The following is a 16,188-nucleotide window of genomic DNA, read 5'->3' on the forward strand; positions in this document are numbered from 1 at the left end:
AAGCCAATTGTTGTTTATATTAGGTTTGAAACACAATACCTGTAAATTAGTATGCAAATGTACATTAAAAGATATTGAGGATAACAAATTCTATATATTATATATCGTATCGTGGTACGGTTTTGTTGAATCGCATTTTTAATTAAAACTTAGTAAATAAAGCTCATAAATTTAATTATACCTAGCACTGTTATTTTAAATGCTCACAAATCTAGCCGCACATGATTTGTTATTAGCAAAGCATATGAAACTAGCTTACATCTGTTTCTCTCTTTATTAAATTGATCGAGCGGAGTTTTAAACTTATTTGGGAACACATTCTTAAACAAACAAAGAAAATGCTTTTATTATGTAACTTCATTTTAATAAGCCCATTGATTGATTTATTGATTGCAGAACAATAGTTTGTATTAGTAGGCGCTAAATTATTATGTATTTCGCACTATGACATTACAAACATCAAAAATAGAATGATCATACGTAAAATGTGTAATAGGCTGTTTTGCTACTGTTGATACATGAAAACCATGTTTCTTTTCACGCCACACTCCTTTTATAGATAATTACTATGACAGCATTCAAAAATAAATCTTATAGTTTTTCAACAGCATGTTTAAGAAAAGAAACTCACAGAAGAAGTAAAGAAGCAGATTATACAATAAGAATAATAAAATCAAGTTACTCTCCGTTTCATATAAACTTTAAACATTATTTTATCAATGCAGGTCTTCTTTATCGCATTATATTGCAATACGGGTTATGCCGTATGTTTGCGCCCTTAGTGTATATATCATGTATGTTACTATATAGTCTCACAGTGCGATTCAATGATACTACTATGAGTCCAACTTGGTTAATTATTATTCCAAGTATGTATTTACTTTGACTTACACTGCTTCGATTTAATTGAATGATTAAACCATAACGTGTCTACTTAGTTACTCGAAAGTAAGAAAGCGTATATGGTACACCCAAATAATATGGTCATGCCGGATTAATTTATATCGACTTACTGTGAAATAACATGATATATCGACATAGTTTTGATGCTTTTTCCCACTTAATTTTACTCGCCATAACGACATTTATTTAAAGTCTCGACGTAAATGTTTCCGGCTTTTCCCGAAAAAATATTTGGTCGACATGATCTAAGTCGACAAAATCAACATAATGTTTGGCGTCATGCTCGTGTGAAAATGACTTGCCGTCATAGTTTTAGTCGGCACGATGAGTTATTTTTACGCCATGACACCTATTTTATGTCATGCCGTCAAAGAATGTTAACATCATCAAAGCATCAGGGTGTGACATATACGCTTCCATACGAATGCCATGTAAACGGAAAGATAGTAAACCGCATTCAAAAATGTACGTGTGTGTAAATTAATATGATCTGAGTTGCCAAATACTGTTTGTTGAAATTATCATCACTTCAATAACATATGAACCTTCTACAACTGTTTCACTATTATAATGTTATCATGTCTTAAAGCGAGGACAAATCAGTCAGATCAGTTTGGCTAAAGTTAATTAATATATTTATTTACGGCTTAATTTGCCATTCATTTCATCTAGAAAACATTTATGTAAACAACAAATATAAAAAAGAAGAAGATTTTATTTCAGAATCACTAGGCCATAGCCCCATGTGAACATACAGATATTAACATAAACATTATTAGCAAATCACGTGACTCAATGAAAATGGAAAAGTTGTGTTGAAATAAATCAAGTACCAATACATTCATAGGAATGAGTTGTGTTGAATAATTAAATATAACAAAGATGCCGATTAATAATACGAGCAGAGGCAAAAGGGGGTTATCGGAGAAAACGCAAATATGCGGGGAAGGTGTATATACTTATACATTTGATGTATAAACAATATACATTTAGCGAATTATCTCATTCTAACGAGGTGATGATTGTCAAGCGTAATTTATTCGATGATAAATCTTATTTAGTTGATATAAACGAGCACAACCATGGGATACCTTCTAACGAGCCGCTTTAGAGGCGAATAACTATATCTATCTCTCTATTATGTGGCATTTACAAATTTACTTTAAACATATTAACACGGATTGCATTAAGTAATTCAATGACACCTTAACCACTAGGCCATCGGGGGCTTTATGAAGAATGTGTTTATCTAAAAAACAAACTTTGGAAAAATAGTACAAAACACTTTATTAAAATGAAATTCATTATTACTCATATTAACACCTAGCAATGAATATTATCGTGAATATGAATCGTATTCATTATCATGAAAATGACACAAGTTCCAATAACAATCATGAAAGATGAAATCATACCTGCGCCTTTGCATGAATCAATCAAAAATCCGAATAAAAACAAAGTTGTCGTTTGAAGTGTATACATTGTGAGAACATTACATTATGTTCTGGCGTTAATAACAATTAAATGCCTATTTATCAACCCAAATCGTAATACACATCATCATTATATTCTAGTGAAGCGCATCCATAAACGATCATGTAGAAATGTGCTGTCTAACACGATTATAAAATGTTATGTCAATTGGTTGTGAGGCTAGATAGATGGCGCACGTGCGTGACTTCGGAAACGTATTCTTTATAAATAGACAAGAGCATATAAATAATTCTTAGTATATCCTTCCGAATTAAATCTAAGCCCTGGTTGAATAACAATCTAGATGCATTGTACAAAGAAACAAACTAAAGTAAAGACATTTTTATTGAACGTGACAAAACACGAAAAGTTAAACTTAGAAAACTGTATCGGAAGCAACAAAGACCATATAGAACGAGAGATAAACACTCGTTAAAGAAATCAGCAAATGAAACTAAAAGCGCAGAGGATTCTTATGTTTTTTTGAAGCACATTAAAGTATTAGGAACAAAAATAATGTCAATTGAAACTCTTGTCTAAAACGGCGATATTTGTAAACTGAAATTCATTGTGTGTCCATATAACATGGAAGACTGACTTTAAAATTGTTTTCGATTAATCAAAGGCATGTGAGAATAAAAATTCGAAGAAGAAAAGGCTGTATTAAAATGCAAAAATGGCAAAGCATGGTGTGAATACTTCTACAGGATGTATTGCTGACAGATAAAAAAACACAAAAATAATCCATGAAATTTCCAACGTGTAACCAACGTCTGTAATTAAGTAAAAAACAATTAACCAACACGCGTAACCGACGCATACCCCTCCACCGGATAAGTCTTAGTCCGTCAGTTGGTTAAATATTCTCAAGTGTCTTAAACCAACTCTTAAAAGAATATCTAGACATGATCAATATATTCGTGAATAAACACAACGGATTCCGGACATGGTGTACAGACATCCTTTTTCCATAATGCTCCAAAATTCCAAATGTCAAAGACAATATATGGGTGTTTTATTAAAGAGGCCTTTACACGTTTGGGTACATTGAAAAAATGGAATAAACGTTGTTTCAGATTCGCAAATTTTCGTTTAAGTTATGATATTTGTGAGGAAACAGTAATACTGAACATGCTCTAAAATAGCCATTATATGCATCTTTTGAAGATTTAAAAACCCGAAAATTATAAAACGTTGCAACGCGAAACGAATTAATAATTTGGAGAGTTCTGTTGTTGTCGTTATATTTTGGGAAACTACGAGGATTGTTTATATGAAGTGTAAAATACATCTAGCATCGTATTCGGAAGAATGGCCGAGTGGTCTAAGCGGTAGACTTTTTACTCCAGGACTCCAGGGGTCAGTGGTTCGAGCCCTGCTGAGGGTTACTTTTTTTTCTTTTTTACATTTTATTCTTGATTTTTTACTGGAGCTTTTTGTATTCAATGTTTACATTTATCAATATAAAGCATTTAATGAAAACTTCAATACATACCAAAATCTGTGAAAAGGCCCCTTTAATACGATAAAAGCTTTTTACAGGCGGTGTTGTAGGTCAGTCCTCTACAAACTACGACATTTCTTTAGCATATCACGAGCAAGGTTTAATATTAATGGACTCCTAACGCAACTACTCTGACATACATTGCTTAGTGGAACAGGGATATAAAAGCTCCCCAATCTGTATACAAATGATTTTGGAAGCATTATCAAAGCCTATGAACCTCAGGATCACTTTCAACGTCGAAATATATGCATTCTCCTGAATAATGATGATATTTTCCTGAGTTAAAGTGAGCAAAACTCACAAATCATGCTTTTATATCTACATGAATGGTGTGCATGAAAAAAAAACGCTAATTAAACGTCTTTTTTAAAGAAAAAATAGCTAGAATCAAGCATAATTCATTTTCGTAATAGGAGACGATATAATGAGCGCACACAAGTTCTTAACATCGCTGGGCTGTTTATAAAGTGATACTTAATAGCAAAGTAACATTACCAGAAGTAGCTGACCGAGCTCTTGGGATAATTTTCAACACGGCAAAATCGATAAATGCAAAATCCATAAATGGACTAAGATCGAACGTATTTATTTAATTATATAATACCCGTGTCATGACAGTGATGGACTAAAACTCTCGAAATCTTGGAAGGCAAGTGGCATTTACAAATCTACTTTAAATAGATTTAAACTGATTATATATTTAGAGAATTATCTACATTAACTAATATAAAAGCAGACGTGAAACTTATTTTATGATAAACATAACTTGCACGCGATATATTTCAAATTGCTTATTGCGACACTCAAATCTTTTCTTGGGATGAACCAGTACTGGATTTAGAAAATTTAAGATCTTAAGAACACCCAGAGAGCGGGAATCAAACCGGAGACGTACTTATCGCTAGGCAGGCACCTTATCCACTAGGCCACCGAGGGCCTAGACGGTTTTTATCTAAGAACCTTTGAAATAAAAGTACCAAACGTTGTTTCATTGTAAAGATAATTCAGTATTATTACCATAAACGCCGAGACGAAAACATATGTTTGAACATATGACCTGTAATCGATATTTAGATTATTTATAAAATGTTTCCGAATACCATACATGTTAAAACCGTTGATTTCGTTATCTGATATACCATTGACTCTGAATTAGTTGCGAATATTCCCAAAAAATGTTTGTGAATGATATATATAATTAATTCATTTGTACTATGATGACATGTGTAATTATTGTGAATCTTAAAGGCTCTATAAAGGTGACAAATCCAATTATTATGCATATCAACTGGTCAAATTTTTACAGGATTTCAGTTACTCTTGCAAAAAAACTGCTGATAACACAGCTTAGGTACAACGTTGCCAAGAATTATGGAAGATATAGCCGTTTCATAATTGGAAGAAATGTTTACATTTTTGCAACTAACGTGATGTGTAGCCTCAGAGCGGTGACATATGCTAAAAATAGCCGAAAGAAAATTCAATTTTAATTCTATTTTAAACAACTTTTTACCAGCAGAAAGTAACTTATTAGTTCACTACAAACGTTTTAACCATTTAGAAGAGACCTACTTTGTGAGTAATACCGGAAAACGTTAAAAATCATTGATATATTTTTGGTGACCTGAGTCACTTTCACTTTCTCTTTCCCGAGTAAACAGCGATGTAAATAAATGGTTTGTTAGTAAACACAATTAACTTGGAGGACACTTTATTTTGAGCTCAAAACAAGTTGTATTGCTCATTTTTTTATTGTATTGTCCAATAGCATATATATATTGTTTTTTGATAATCTTTATAAATAAAATATGAAAGTAATATTTAAAATCGGTAAATAATTACGGATCTTCACCTTTATAGAGCCTTTAAAAAGAGTAGTCTGTTGTTTTGTACTTATGTCTTACTCGGCTACAAGGCTTCAGCGTCATCTAGAACCACTTCGTGAATATTTCAAAGAATGGAGTGTACCTGTAAATATTAAAAAAAACATTTGTTTTTAATTAAATTATTATTATTATATCTTAAGTTAAGATAAAAATTGTAAATAACTAACTTTATCGCGGTGTAAAATTCTCATCTATGTGTAGTTTCGTTAAAGCTCAAAAAGGTTTTTCGCATCTAGGGCGTTGTTTTCTCTTAACAGTTTTTTGTCCAAAATCGTATTTAGTGAAACCGATAAACTTTCTATTTTTTTGACTCATTGATTTTGCATTTTAGGACAAACGTACGGAGGTACGGTGTGTGTGTGGGGGGGAGGGGGGGGGGTCATCTTAGTCCTGATATTTAAAATATTTCTTAATATTTCTAAATTGGTATCCGTTTACAAAATGCTACACAAGCAATATATGGAGAAGTGGGACGTTTGCCTGAAGAAGTTAAACAACATATCACCCAATACTGGTTTAATAAATAACACAAGAACTGATGCTCAATTTCTTATAAACTTCTTTTGCAATTTGATGACACTTGGTCACATGTAACTAAAATAAATAAAATAAAGAAAATGCTCCAAGATTTAGTATTGTTATATATGTACAAAAAACGTTGATTTAACTATTGCTGATGTAAACTGTATTTGCCAAAATATAAAAGATAGACGTTAACATTCGGCTAGTATGATTAGCATTAATCCTAAGCTTGAAAGAGATTGAAAACAATTAGAGTTAAAGAAGTTTTTACACATTGCTGTAATTAATATGGATGGAGTGATAATGTTAAGGGTTTACTTTTTAAGCTTACAAACTACTACTGGAACAAGGCAGATAAAAAAGCAAATTCGTTGAATTGATATTCCCCGCCAAATAAATTTCGTTCATAGATAAGTGAAGAACTAAAAGAAAAGGTATAAGTGAAGGGTTGTGCCTATTGTCTTTTTTTTTCAAACTCATTTGTTCCTGTGATGGGTTAACAGACAAAAAAATGCAGACCACTGCCCGATAATTAAGAACAATTACATCAGGACATTTTGATTATCCATTTAAGTATGGTAGAATCCTTACCAAATACGGCATATTTAATCACAATGTGTGATTTTGACCTTTGTGTGTGACTTTGACCATGACCCTAGCAACCTGGATCTTATATTTGACACTCAGCTAGATAATGGAGAACAATTGTGGACAGTTTTTACAGAATCCCTTGATGCATAGTAAAGGAATGACTAAATAGTGAAGAATTCATCAAATTTGTGAACTTTGACCTCTATGTGTGACCTTGACCTTAGCCCCTAGGATTATGGGTGTTGAATGTAAAGCATCCCCTTTTGATTGAGAACAACTATTGCAAGTTTCATGGCTCTGGCTCATGTGTTAATGGAGATAAAGCTCTAAGCTTAAATTAAAAAGCATTTTTTTTCAAGATACAAAGGACCATAACACCGTTATTAACAGATTGTGTACAATGCCATTTGGCGTGCATTATCCTCTAATCTATATATATACTCATACCAAGTTTCAATGAAATCCGCAAAAGCACTTCCAAGATATGTCTCCGGAAACAAAAGTGCCATTTTTTCAAGATACAAAGGGCCATAACTCCGTTATTAACAGACGGTGTACAATGCCATTTGGCGTGCATCATTCTCTCATCCAAATATATATACTTAGTTTCAATGATATCCGCCAAAGCACTTCCAAGATATTGCTCCGGACACAAAAGTTCCGGACGGACGGACGGAAAGACGGACGGACGGACAACGCCAAAACAATGTCCCTCCGCTATGGCGGGGGATAACAATGAAAACATATTTACTTGGTGTATTATGAATGTTATTGTAAACGAAAATGACCTTTTATTAGTATGGCAATATTATAGAGATCTAAAACCTCAACACTAACCTAAATATAATCTAAGGTGGCCTTCGTTGTCAAAATGTAACTGCTATTTATCCACCAAGATTTTAACGACTATAGCCAACATTAAAAAAATTACCCGCCTTGCATTTTAGTAACAAAATAACAGTGCTTAATCTACTGTGTAAAGTGCGTTTTTTAAGGTAGTGCACCTCTAATGATTTCCCGCGATTTCTTCGAAGGTTGAAGAGCCTACTTTTAGGTGCCGTAGCCTAGTGGTTAAGGCTATAGACTAGTAATCTTTTGGGATATTCCCGCGCAGGTTCGAATCCTGCCGACGACGTATACTTTTTTGCGACGCGTTTTATTTATTTTCTAATGTAATTTGATTTAATATGGCATATAAGCTATATTTATTGTTAAATATGATGCAATTTTTATGCACATTCTTCAATTATTAAAATTAAAACAACGTTATGGCGAAATTGGGTGATTTACTGTTGAAAATACGAACCATGCATGTTGCATTTTTATTTTTATTTCAAAAAGTAAACGGTAAATCTGTCTACTTCTTTGTATTTTTGCTGTATATAGTGTTTCTATAAAAACTAAGTTTAAAATATGACTTAAATGATACTATTTTGAATTTTATGACACTTTGTTTTTAACCGACCCAATTTTTACTTGGCTGAAATCACTTACATTTCATGGCGCTCTTCCATAGATAAAAATTTGTAAAAAATAAATGTCTGTAAAAGAATACTTATTTCATCTTGTTTAAACTTTAAACACCTTTTCAGCATCTGTACACACCAACTGCATGCCCATATTTGGAAATTTGAATGAATTATGGAACTTTTATATACCCCAGGGGTGAAAATAAACTGGACAAAAGCCGAGCGTGGGGGTGGTTTTGAAAAAATCGGTATATTTTTTTTAAAAGCATGGAAAGCCTACCTACAAATTTGCATGTAGTTCAGTGAAATGATGCTGATTAAAAAAATAATTAATTAGATTATATTTGGATATGTGCCGATTAGAGGTGCGCTACCTTAAGAGTAAAACTTTTTGCTCTAGTTAATGGAAATGCCCTGTTAATTGTTATTGATTTGTAGTATTAGTTTTGAATCGTTATATATGAACGGTTATAGTCTTGTGATTTTAATATTGTGTTATACCGCTAAATACCAATATCAAGATCATACTTCCACTCTTTCTATTTATTTCCTTAGTGACAAGTATTACATATATAACGGCCACCGGAAAAACTTTGCGAAACCGAAATTTCGCAAACTTAAGTACCCTTTTTCTTGAAGGTTTGCTTATTTGTGATAAAGTATAAGATAAAAGTCTAACTTGTGATTAATAATTGGTTATTTTTGCTTGTTAAATGCGTTTTCTTCACTATGAACTTTATTTGCAAAGTTGGGGTTCCCATGGGATTTTTGTAATATCCCATGGGATTTTTCATTATCCCATGGGAATTTTGGTTTCCCATGGGATTTTTCTCCAGCTTTTTTTATGGGAGAAAAAATCCCATGGGATTTTCAAAAACATAAAACACGTTCGTTTGTGCTTAGTTATCGATTTTAAGCATTGTTAAAGCATTTGTGCTTATTTTCGTTCAATTTACTTTGATAGAAAAAAAATCCCATTTTTTTATGGGAAAAAAAAATCCCATGGGATTTTTTTCTGATTTTTAGAGATTTATTCATGTAACCTTCAGAAACACTACCTTTTAACAAATGATGAGCATTTCTCGCGATTTCAACGCGTTATATCGTGTTTTAAAATAATAAAAAATCCCATGGGATTTTTTTGTCCCATGGGATTTTTTTGTCCCATGGGATTTTTTTTCCCATGGGATTTTTTTTCCAATGGGATTTTTTTTAAGGTATAAGTTTCTAAAAGCTATATAAATAATTATAATAATAATAATAATAATAATAATAATAATAATAATAATAATAATAATAATAATAATAATAATAATAATAATCGTGCTCAATATAATGAATTTGTACTTTTAAGCGACTAACATTTTTATTCGAGCCGATCGTCGAGTCCGAATGGTGAGTATAAGAGCAATTTACCAGTACAAATAAATCTCACTTGTGAAGAGAACGCTACCGTACTATAAAATAATCTTGATAATAAGTCATATCATTTCTCGACAGAAAATGAAAACAGTATCCATATTGATGTCAGCAATGTCCCCTGCTATGATAAATATTGACAAAATGAAAAACCTTGACAATAATTCCGTGTCGAATACGCATTAGATTATAGCAATCAAATTCATATAAGCATTGATAAGATAATTTGCGAAAATGGGTCTTATGTCAAATACGGCAAGCGTAGCTCCATTCCATAATGTCCGGTATTAGGTCACGTCAAGTTTCGTGGTCGAATTATAGCATAATAATCATTTTCACATTACGCGAATCATATGAGTTTCCCTACATATATTGTGTTAAAATTTATGTTACACTAATGTGCGATGATGAAAAGGGGATTTCGGTAATTCTACATTCGCCCGCCTAGTACCGAAATCCCCATATTTACGCCTTAAAGGGTCAATAGGTCATCGGTATGAATGGTTTTTGACTTCACATGAATGTTAAGGTGCAAAAAAATGATATTAATTTTAATTATTAAGCACTCTTGACAGCATTAAGTTGCCTCTCAGTGGGGATTTCGGTAATTCTACACTAGAACTTAAACGCGCGCCGGTACCGAAATCCTGCTGTACAAACCTTCAAGTGTCAACAAAATTATTATAGTGTTTTTTTTCATTAGCAACCAGTGACATGTATTATCTCCCATTCGGTTACTTCTTTTGGAAAATAATTAGCGGGGCTTTCGGTACTGCTACATTCGTACGCCCAGAGCCGAAATCACCCATGTTTACGCCAATCCCCCATATTACGCCTTAAAGGGTCTATATGTCATTATGTTTGGGTTTTGGCTTTGCATTAATGTTGATTTGTACACAATCATATTAGTGTTAATCATTTAAACACTCTTATCAGAATATTTTTTCCATTATTAAATAGTTTATTAATGTGAAAAATGTGTAAACGAATGTAAAAAAGGTAAAATGTACATTTAAAACATTGGTTACACAAAAGTATATGTAAATATAACATGACATAGTAATAATAAGTCTTCAGAAAGTATTTTCCAAACAAATCTGATGAAACAAATGATATCGTACTACCTTATTTACAATATGCTATACACTTTTGCAATTTAGTTATCAATGTTTAATCAAAGCATAAATCAGGATAATATGTTGCCTCTTAGCGGGGATTTCGGTAATTCTTAACAAGCACATAAACCCGCGCCGGTACCGAAATCCCCGCTGTACAAACCTTCAAGTGTAAAAAAATACTGATTTAGGTTTAAATAAAGGGAACAATAGTATTTTTGGCCACCAAAAAGCACTTCCGCGTCAACAAAACGATTGAAATTATGTCAGAAACCCAGCTTTTCATTGTATATATTGCAATACACCATCGGCCGCCGAGAGCGGAATACTGCGCTTGGCCGCTAAACAATGTGGATTGCATCAAATTAAATGTCAATTTTCGATTTTATTACAAAAATAAACACTGCCTTTTTATAAATATGTCAAGCACGTACACTTAACAAAAAAATCGATATATCTTTATGTAATGTAGAAAAGTAAAGCGCTTTATATATAACAATGTTTTATAATGTCTCTCTGGTTGAGAAAAAAAACTAAACAAAACCATGTAGAACATATATGTTTTCATAATTAAAAAAAAATATTTAATGATGCACGTGATGTTTTATAATTGATATAAGTTCACGTGTCATTGAACGAGTTAAGGGAGAGATGCGAATTAAATTACACATAATTAAAATATGATACTATACTGTCAGCTTGATTTATAAATTGTGTTCCATCGCGCCAATATATTCATTGTTCCATGAAATTGTGTATAAAAGCAAAACGATTGAAATTATGTCAGAAATCCTGCTTTTCACATGAAATGATCTTTAACACTTTATTTATTCCAATCAGGTAATTAATAATAATAGGGGAAGTCTATACTGTGTATTAGAAACTTGTTGTGGTGATCCCTATCTTATCCGCTCAATACACATCCACCTGGCTACTGTACAGAAAAAATTAGATTTACTTCCAAAATAACTGATTTCATTAATTGCTAACTTGTTGTCTACATTTTAAATTAACAACGATAATGGATCAACATCACCGTTGCACAATTATTAAGTTCACAGTAATCTGTACTTTAAATAGATAGCCTAATTAAAGACGGTGCTAATAAAGAACAAAGCGTGAATGTGGATATTAAGAAATTAGATCCTTTTTTGCATGACACTGGCAGTATATCATTTTATCTTATATAAATAAGCCACATTTAAGACATGGATACAATTAAAATAAGACACATTTGCATCTTTCATTTCTTGAAAAAAAAATAAGCACGCAGTCACATATAAATAAGATACATTGAAGACACAGAAAAAAATAAATAAGACACATTTGCATCTTTCACTAAATTTTCTTAAAAAAACATGTGAAACTGAAGAAAAACATTTATTACTGACACATTATTCTAAAAGTCGACTGACAACTTAAGTTCAAAGAGGGATTTACAATTAAATAGATCCATTTTCGCATGATGCTGGTTGTAGAGCAAGCAATACATTTCTTACTGACACATTATTCTAAAAGTCGACAGGCAACATAAATTCAAAGAGGGAACCACAATTAAATAAGATCAATTTTCGCATGATACTGGTTGTATAGCAAGTAGTCACATATTAATTACAGCTTGCATTAGTTGCAATAATTTTGTTAAGTGCGCGTGCTTCTGAACGTTGCGTTAAGCGAGAGTGTTGTCATTTTGTTAGTTTTATATTTTGGTATTATGTATGATTATTGCTTGTTTTGAATTTGAAATAAACGCTTTCTGGCAAATAAGCATCGTCTTAATTTTAATACAAATAATGAACATTTGACATACAAAATGTCCAATAACATACCGGCAATAACATTATATATATGTTAATTTCTGTGCATGTTTATACCGAAATTATAGCCGACATCGGCAGTTAGGGAAATTTAGTGACACACTTTAACACATCAAACATGCATGATAGTTCTTTTTTCATATGATATTCCCCTGGTTGCTTACCGGTGTATTGGTGCAGTTGATAACCCCGCCGGGACTACAGTAGGGTGCTAATACACACGTGTATCGTGTTCAATACAATCGTCTTAATTTTAATACAAATAATGAACATTTGACATACAAAATGTCCAATAACATATCGGCATTAACATTATATATATGTTAATTTCTTTGCATGTTTATACCGAAATTATAGCCGACATCGGCAGTTAGGGAAATTTTGTGACACACTTTAACAAATCAAACATGCATGATAGTTCTTTTTTCATATGATATTCCCCTGGTTGCTTACCGGTGTATTGGTGCAGTTGATAACCCCGCCGGGACTACAGTAGGGTGCTAATACACACGTGTATCGTGTTCAATACCCGATCCATGCTACAACGTGTAAGAACGGGAATTTCGGTAATTCTAACTTTTTAAGCTTGCGCACCTCTAATGGGCACATATCCAAATATAATTTAATTAATTATTTTCCTAATCAGCATCATTTCACTAAACTACATGCAAATTTGTAGGTAGCTTCCCATGCTTAAAAAAAAATAAACCGATTTTTTCAAAACCACCCTCACGCTCGGCTTTTGTCCAGTTTATTTTCACCCCTGGGGTATATAAAAGTTCCATAATTCATTCAAATTTCCAAATATGGGCATGCAGTTGGTGTGTACAGATGCAGTAAAGGTGTTTAAAGTTTAAACAAGATGAAATAAGTATTCTTTTACAGACATTTATTTTTTACAAATTTTAATCTATGGAATAGCGCCATGAAATGTAAGTGATTTCAGCCAAGTAAAAATTGGGTCGGTTAAAAACAAAGTGTCATAAAATTCAAAATAGTATCATTTAAGTTATATTTTAAATTAAGTTTTTATAGAAACACTATATACAGCAAAAATACCAAAAAATAGACAGATTTACCGTTTACTTTTTGAAATAAAAATAAAAATGCAACATGCATCATTCGTATTTTCAGCAGTAAATTAATCAATTTAGCCATAACGTTGTTTTAATTTTAAAATTGAAGGATGTGCATACAATTTTCAACATATTTAACAATAAACATAGCTTATGTGCTATATTAAATCAAATTACGTTAGAAAAGAAATAAAACGCGTCGCAAAAAGTATGCGATATCGGCAGGAATCGAACCTGCGCGGGAAAATCCCAAAAGATTTCAATTTCATCGCCTTACCCACTCGGCCACGACAACTTTACATCTGTGTAACTTTAAATTAGATATATATAAGTAAACAGGTAAAAAGGCTCGCTCGATCTTTGAAGAAATCGCGAAATCGTATTTTTCAGATGATAATTGGATCAAAGTCAATATTTATAGTGAAAATAATGTAATCTAAATGAATAAGTTAAACATATATCAAAATTCGAAGTTTGAAAAAAATAAAATGCATCTCTCGGAAATAAGCGATCATTGAAGATCGGCAATGGCTTATGTATGAAGTGAAAGGACAGTTGAAAGTTTCCATTTTGCACGTTAATGATTCTGATAATATGGTGACAAAGGCAGCAGTCCTATGCAGTATTGTGTTTGACCGGAGAGTAGCGTGATCTGTGTCGGTGTTGGGCGCTCTGAGGGCGCAATCCGGCTACATAGGTACATAGAAACCTCTTGTGGCTATAGTCCATGGATCGGGTTCGGCAGACAGGGAACATGTAAATTTTTATATGTATGTTTTATATCTTAATTACCTAAACGTATATTTATCCTGGTTACTTATTTACTGAGGTATGAGTTAGTCGCAATGATTGTAGATACGTTGTACTATATTTAGTAAGTATTTGGAGGACGAGTGGCACGGGCACGCGCTTTATTATCACTTATGCAAGGAACGCGTTTTGTTTATATACGTATTTTTGATATTCCGATAGGCTTAAGGGAGGTAACTTATTCAAGTAAAACGCGATATTTTTTGCAATGCCTTTTTATAACTCTTGTTTAATTAATTACATACGAATATACAGCTAAATTTAAGATGATTTTTACCAGAAAAATTTTTTCGGAGAAAGATATATTGAGATTTTGATATTCCATAGAATGCGAGTCTCCATATATATTTTCTATTGCAGGGGAGGTAATTTAAAATTTTTAAAGTCTCCGAATTGGTCTTTGTTGTATCTATTTACGTTTATTTTCAAGCTTATGGCGATTAAAAAATTAATTATTATTAGTATATGCTCACATGGATATTGGTACGGATATATCGTGTTCATATAACTGTTACTACATCAATTTCGTTCATCATTCAGGTCGGGCTACACAAATCTCGTGAAGAGGCCAGTAGGACCTGTAAACAAACTCTCATACACACACTCTTCACTCATCGTGGCTCTCTCGCATGTCTGAGGCGATATATAAGATCGATGTCATATATAATACTGTATTCGCTGGTATTTTCGGTTGATATGTTTGATTGCTTAGGACGCAATGAATATAGTGTATTTATATTTAATCGAAGTGAGCTCATTGTTGTTTCTGGCGGTATTCAATTTCTGGTAATAGTTTCGCGATTAAAGACGTCGGTTCTCGGTTAGGTGTGGAATGTTCTTATTTGTTAATGTGCCAAGTGCTTAAAGGCGGTTTATCGCACTTTATTAGTCGGCGTTTCAAGAGAATGGGTAATAAATGCAAATCAGTAGGTGCTTAGAAGACTTAAGTATGGCAAGAACCACAACTCACTCTGCTAGGAACGATTACCACTGCCTGTCTGCAGCAGACGACAAATGATTCTGCTCTAGCAGTGAATGTATATACCAGCTTGTAAACGCCATTGGCCAGTCTAGTGTTTATCATTAAAATATGCACATATTAGCTGCTTTCATGGAAAACGAGGCTTAATGCACGTCAAATAAGATTAGCCTGTGCACAATGATAAGCATATGCAATGCGAACAAGCTAATCAAGGACGACAACAGCGAACAACTAAAGTGCCTTCAGCGCTTTGATTTATAATATACATTATGTCCTATGTTATATGGCGTATAGCTACTAATATATGTGTGTATAAAATATGTTAACCGTCTTTATTTTTTAAATAAATGAAATCATACTGAAACTCTACGAATTGAGGATTTACATGTTTTTATGAGCTGTCAAAGATTATTACAAACAACAATTATTATCTTTTTTAATGCAGACACTTTAAAAGACTGTGGGTGCGGACCCAGGATCCTGCGATAAATCAAACGGAAAGGTACTTTAGGTACTTAAGCTACGTTGAAGAAACTCGGACATTGTCTTCAATAAATACTGTTTTTGAGTGAGGTTAAACTTACAAATGTATTTGTTAGCCAATTGACGTGTATCGTG

General features: G+C 32.6%; 1 protein-coding gene and 1 non-coding gene across 5 annotated transcripts in view; one reads left to right on the forward strand and one right to left on the reverse strand.

Moving 5' to 3' along the window:
- LOC127845697 (multiple epidermal growth factor-like domains protein 10) overlaps positions 1-2,525 on the reverse strand; it is an 85,395-nt gene extending 82,870 nt beyond the window's left edge. For all 4 annotated transcript variants that reach the window (XM_052376786.1, XM_052376785.1, XM_052376784.1 and 1 more), the window contains exon 1: positions 2,319-2,525. In XM_052376786.1, coding sequence (XP_052232746.1) covers positions 2,319-2,385 — 67 coding nt within the window. In that variant the 5' untranslated portion in view covers positions 2,386-2,525. The remainder of the gene's footprint in view (positions 1-2,318) is intronic.
- Positions 2,526-7,935: 5,410 nt separating this feature from the next.
- Trnat-agu (transfer RNA threonine (anticodon AGU)) lies at positions 7,936-8,017 on the forward strand. Its single transcript has one exon. It is a non-coding gene; the product is annotated as a tRNA-Thr (tRNA).
- Positions 8,018-16,188: the final 8,171 nt, after the last annotated feature.

The sequence above is a fragment of the Dreissena polymorpha genome, chromosome 9 (genome assembly GCF_020536995.1).
Source record: "Dreissena polymorpha isolate Duluth1 chromosome 9, UMN_Dpol_1.0, whole genome shotgun sequence".
In the NCBI taxonomy this organism is placed as follows: domain Eukaryota; kingdom Metazoa; phylum Mollusca; class Bivalvia; order Myida; family Dreissenidae; genus Dreissena; species Dreissena polymorpha.